This window comes from Ovis canadensis, chromosome 16 (genome assembly GCF_042477335.2).
Source record: "Ovis canadensis isolate MfBH-ARS-UI-01 breed Bighorn chromosome 16, ARS-UI_OviCan_v2, whole genome shotgun sequence".
NCBI lineage: Eukaryota > Metazoa > Chordata > Mammalia > Artiodactyla > Bovidae > Ovis > Ovis canadensis.
In genome coordinates, this window is record NC_091260.1 from 45,898,502 (window position 1) to 45,904,503 (window position 6,002).

General features: G+C 42.5%; 1 protein-coding gene across 2 annotated transcripts in view; it reads right to left on the reverse strand.

Annotated features, from left to right (window-relative positions):
* Positions 1-1,386, reverse strand: part of FBXO4 (F-box protein 4) — a 50,741-nt gene extending 49,355 nt beyond the window's left edge. For both annotated transcript variants that reach the window (XR_011249686.1, XM_069556444.1), the window contains exon 1: positions 1,164-1,386. Coding sequence is in view for 1 of the 2 variants with exons in the window: in XM_069556444.1 (XP_069412545.1) it covers positions 1,164-1,352 (189 nt within the window). In the remaining variant the exon portion in view is untranslated. The remainder of the gene's footprint in view (positions 1-1,163) is intronic.
* Positions 1,387-6,002: the final 4,616 nt, after the last annotated feature.

The following is a 6,002-nucleotide window of genomic DNA, read 5'->3' on the forward strand; positions in this document are numbered from 1 at the left end:
TGAAAAATAAATTATAAATTAACAATTATACTGGGAAACTAAAGGTCAACTGAACAATCTATCATTTTAATAATTAAATTTATCACAATAAATTACAAAATTAACAAACAATTTTTATACTAAATAGCAAAAGATCAACTTAAGTCATTATCTTTAATAATGAAATTTACCATGCTGAAGTTAATTTCCTGCCTCAGGGTAGAATCATAATGAACACTTCATTTTGACACACTGAAACATTCCTGAAAAACCACCCATTGTTCTGGTATTTTTCAAGCAAAATAATCAGTTTATTTAATTTCTCCTCATGAATATTCTACCACGTTATTTGCATTAAATTACTTAATGAAATAATATATTCTTCAAAATAAAATCTTTATCAAGTGAACAAACTTCTGATTTTATCATTAGATCAAATCAAAGAGTATATCTGTCACCTGTGTTCTGTAAAACTCTGTTAACTCTACAAGGAGAAGCGTGGAGGAAATTTAAGCCTGCAGTTTTCAATTTCTGATGTACCTCAGAGGGAAGTGACAACAGTCCAGCTAAGATACAGAATTTTAATTTCTAAGATATTCTTCTCTCGCCGTTTTCCCATCTTTCTAAAAAGTTTAACAAAGAATGAAGTATGTAATTCTCAAGGCCTGCTGTAACTTGAGGCCCTTGTAACTTAGTTACTTAATTTCACTTGTGGGTTCTGTTACTTGAAATACACGGTAAGACTAGCCGCAAAACCGTCAGTGTGTTTTGATATGAGAAGCCTAGGATGAATGATGCTGCGAACACAGACGCTGAATGCTGTCCATGCTTTCCAAGAATGTCTGGAATGGTCTCAGCATTTCCTCAACCGGATGTTCAGGGTGCCTCAGTCCCCAGGCTCGTTCTGGGGGAGAAAACCTGCGGGGGAGCTGGCAGGTTACCAGGGCGCTCCTTGCAGGCGGGTTTCACAGCAACCTTCGGTCCGGCTGCCAGGCACCAAGCGTCAACGCTAAGGCGTCTCTTTTCAACTGCTGCCCCACAGGTGGCGACAACGCCCGTAAAGCTGCATGGACCGAGCCAGACACAGGCTGGGCCCAGCGGGCTACCCCCTCCCCGGGCCCTCAAGAGGCCGCCCCAGCGAGGGCCCCTCCCTCGATTCCTCGCGGGCGGCGACCGACGCTCACCGGCAGCCGCGTCAGAGAACTGGCCTCCTCGTCCGCCTCCTCTGCGGAGGCCCTCGGAGCCGCCCTCTCCTTGCCAACAGACTGCCAGAAGTTCCTCCAGCCGCTAAGGAAGGCCGCCTCCAGGCGGCCCCAGTCGCTGTGAGAAGGCTGAGGAGAGCTCCCTCGGCTGCCAGGGTCGCTTCCTGCCATGGCTGCCTACGCCTGTCCGGACGCGCCGCAGAGTGACGCGACGCAACCGCGCCCCGCCTCCTCCCCCTTCCCTTCCCCCTCCCCGCTCCGCTCCCTGCGTTTCCCCCAACCTCCTGCCCTCCTGCCCCGGTCCCACCTCAGAAGAAGCCTCCAGAGCCCGGGAGAGAAAGGAGAGATGGCCCAATTGAGCGTGGTTCCCAGCGGAGCTTGAAGCTCCCACCAGAAATCACTGCGCCCCTCACTTAAGGCCGCAACCTCAGGCGCTCTGACCTCACCCACTGATATAAGATCTCTCGCCCTTTGCCCCTCTATAACTGCGTTACTTCACCCAAGGGTGTCCTTCTGTGTGGAACTCATTTCCTCTTTGCCTGGGTCTGGGCGACTCTTACTTATGCAATAGCTGGCCGTCTACACTATTTGGTGCTTAATGCCTGATGCTGGGAAAGACTGAAGGCAGGAGGAGAAGACAGAGGATGAGATGGTTGGATGGCATCACCAACTGATGGACATGAGTTTGACCAAGCTCCTGGAGTTGGTGATGGACAGGGAAGCCTGGTGTACAGTAGTCCATTGGGTCACAAAGAGTCGGAAGGGCTGAGCCACTGAACTGAAAGTGAAACCTGGTTTAACTTACTGTCAACCTGCAGTTTCCAGGACGTACAGCTACCCATTCTCTTCGTGAAAACAATCAACTATGGAGATTTCTAAATTTCAGAATCAGCCTCTGCCCACCATTGTCTTATCTCAATTGTTAAAACATTCTCTCATGTATTACCCAAATCACCCATATTAAAAAAATCCTTTTTCTTGTTGCTGTTGCACACTTTTTGAAGTATTGACTTATAACGTGTTAATTTCTGGTGTGCAGCAAACTGACGCAGTTATATGTATATATATACTTTATATGTATATATAAACTTTTTTATATTCTTTTCTGCTACAGTTTAACACAGTTCCCTGTGCTATTCAGTAGGATCTTGTTGTTTATCCATTCTATATATAATAGCTTGCTTCTCCCCCTTCATCCCTCCCCCACCCCCTATCCCTTCACCCGAAAGTCTGTGGTCCATCTCTGTGAGTCTGTTTTGAAGATATGTTCATCTGTGTCACGTTTTAGTTTCCACACATAAGTGATATGGTATTTGTCTTTCTCTGACTTCACTATGTTTACTCTATGTCCAGTCATGCTCTGCTGCAAATGGCATCATTTTCTTTTTTATGATTCAGTAATATTCCATTGTATGTGTATATACCACATCTTTCTCCATTCATCTGTCCATGGACATTCAGTTGCTTCCATGTTATGGCTAGTGTGAATACTGCTGCTATGAACATGGGGTACATGTATTTTTTGAATTATAGTTTTGTCCAGATATGTGCCCAAGAGTGGGAAATTAATCCCATTTTTTTTAATAGTCTTCAAAAATAGAACAGAGGATCAGCAACTTCACAAAACCATTTAAGCCTGTAAGGATCATGATAGGCTACAGGAAACATATGTAAGTTGTGTGTATTTATACAAATAAATATATGTTTAACATAATAGTCATCTCTATCTGTATCTATATCCATATTTATATTCTACATAACAGAGCGTGATAATGCTTAATAATGGACACAGTGCTTACGAGCTTGTATTTACACTTCAAAAGTAAATTATCTGGGGATCTAAATGTCAAATAACAGAAATCCAATAAAGTCCCAGAGATTCTGTGAGATCTGAATATTAGGTTTCATCATTTATCTTGCATGCCATTGCTAGGAGCCAATAACCAACCCAATTTCAGGCTTAGTTCTGAAGGGATTCCAAACAAGAAAAAGAACCATTAATTAATTAGCATTTCTCCTACCTCTCTAGGAATAACACAAATAAATCAGTTTAAGTCTGAAGTACTAAAATGGTTCTCAGCTCTTAGAAAATGACTTCCCAGGGAAGTCTCAAAGTCAGTCATTCTTCTTTTCTGATGTCAAACTGATTAATGGTTTCAAAAGTCTGATCCATTCGTAACTGAATGCTCCATAAACTTCTCACTTCAAAGGATTTAGCAGTTATCAATGATAGTTATTTGTTTACAGCTGAAAAATGTTGCTATTCCAATTTCATAATTCCTTTAGATAATTAAAGAAAAATTATCCCTCATCAACCATTTGAATACCCTCCCCAAGATTGGAATAGGCTTTATCTCCAAGGAGCCTTACTTCACTTTAATGGGAAATGATATTTGGACATTATTTAGTGGTCTTCATATACATAAAGCAAAGTGAAGTAATGCTCAAAATTCTCCAAGCCAGGCTTCAGCAATATGTGAACCGTGAACCCTGATGTTCAAGCTGGTTTTAGAAAAGGCAGAGGAACCAGAGATCAAATTGCCAACATCCGCTGGATCATGGAAAAAGCAAGAGTACCAGAAAAACATCTACTTCCGCTTTATTGACTATGCCAAAGCCTTTGACTGTGTGGATCACAATCAACTGTGGAAAATTCTGAAAGAGATGGGAATACCAGACCACCTGACCTGCCTCTTGAGAAATCTGTATGCAGGTCAGGAAGCAACAGTTAGAACTGGACATGGAACAGACTGGTTCCAAATAGGAAAAGGAGTACGTCAAGGTTGTATATTGTCACCCTGTTTATTTAACTTATATGCAGAGTACATCATGAGAAATGCTGGACTGGAAGAAACACAAGCTGGAATCAAGATTGCCAGGAGAAATATCAATAACCTCAGATATGCAGATGACACCACCCTTATGACAGAAAGTGAAGAGAAGCTAAAAAACCTCTTGATGAAAGTGAAAGAGGAGAGCGAAAAAGTTGGCTTAAAGCTCAACATTCAGAAAATGAAGATCATGGCATCTGGTCCCATCACTTCATGGGAAATAGATGGGAAAACAGTAGAAACAGTGTCAAACTTTATTTTGGGGGGCTCCAATATCACTGCAGATGGTGACTGCAGCCATGAAATTAAAAGACGCTTACTCCTTGGAAGAAAAGTTATGACCAACCTAGATAGTATATTCAAAAGCAGAGACATTACTTTGCCGACTAAGGTCCGTCTAGTCAAGGCTATCGTTTTTCCTGTGGTCATTATGGATGTGAGTTGGACTGTGAAGAAGGCTGAGCGCTGAAAAATTGATGCTTTTGAACTGTGGTGTTGGAGAAGACTCTTGAGTCCCTTGGACCTCAAGGAGATCCAACCAGTCCATTCTGAAGATCAACTCTGGGATTTCTTTGGAAGGAATGATGCTAAAGCTGAAACTCCAGTACTTTGGCCACCTCATGCAAAGAGTTGACTCATTGGAAAAGACTCTGATGCTGGGAGGGATTGGGGGCAGGAGAAGGGGACGACCGAGGATGAGATGGCTGGATGGCATCACGGACTAGATGGACGTGAGTCTGAGTGAACTCTGGGAGATGGTGATGGACAGGGAGGCCTGGGGTGCTGCGATTCATGGGGTCACAAAGAGTCGGACACGACTGAGTGACTGAACAGAACTGATATACATAAAGGGATGAGTTATTTTTTCCTGTTCAAATTTAGAACTACAAAATTTTTACCTTAATTTCACGTCTCTTCTCTTACACTGAAAATTCTCATTTCTAATTACATACATTTCAATTTTCAAACTTAATAACGTAAGTATCAAGGAGGTTGATTTCTTTCCAGTTCTTTTTGCCCTTGGGGATATCACACTAAGGGTGTCCAAATTACTGTGTTTTAAAGATAACTGATTCCAAATTAGGAAAGGATTATGTCATGGCTGTATATTGTCACCCTGCTTATTTAACTTACAGGCAGAGTACATCATGTGAAATGCTGGGCTGGAAGAAGCATGGGCTGGAATCAAGGTTGCCGAGAGAAATCAATAACCTCAGATATGCAGATAACACCACCCTTATGGCAGAAAGCAAAGAATTAAGGGCCTCTTGATGAAAGTGAAAGAGTGAAAAAGTTGGTTTAAAATTCAACATTCAGAAAACTAAGATCATTGCATTCGGTCCCATCACTTCACGGCAAACAGATGGGGAAGCAATGGAAACAGTCACAGACTTTATTTTGGGGGGCTCCAAAATCACTGCAGATAGTGACTGCAGCCATGCAATTAAAAGATGCTTGCTCCTTGGAAGAAAAGCTATGACCAACCTAGACAGCATATTAAAAAGCAGAGACATTACTTTACCAACAAAGGTCCATCCATCTAGTAAAAGCTATAGTTTTTCCAGTAGTCATGTATGGATGTGAGAGTTGGCCTATAAAGAAAGCTGAGCACCAAATTATTCATGTTTTTGAACTGTGGTGTTGGAGAAGACTCTTGAGAGTCCCTTGGACTGCAAGGAGATCCAACCAGTCCACCCTAAAGAAAATCAGTCCTGAATATTCATTTAAAGGACTGATACTGAAGCTGAAACTCCAATACTTTGGCCATCTGATGAGAAGAACTGATTCACTGCAAAAGATCCTGATGCTGGGAAAGACTGAAGGCGGGAGGGGAAGGGGATGACAGAGGATGAGATGGTTAGATGGCATCACCAACATGATGGACACGAATTTGAGTAGGCTCTGGGAGTTGGTGACGGACAGGGAGACATGGCATGCTGCAGTCCATGGGGTCACAAACAATCAGACAAGACTGAGTGACTGAACTGAA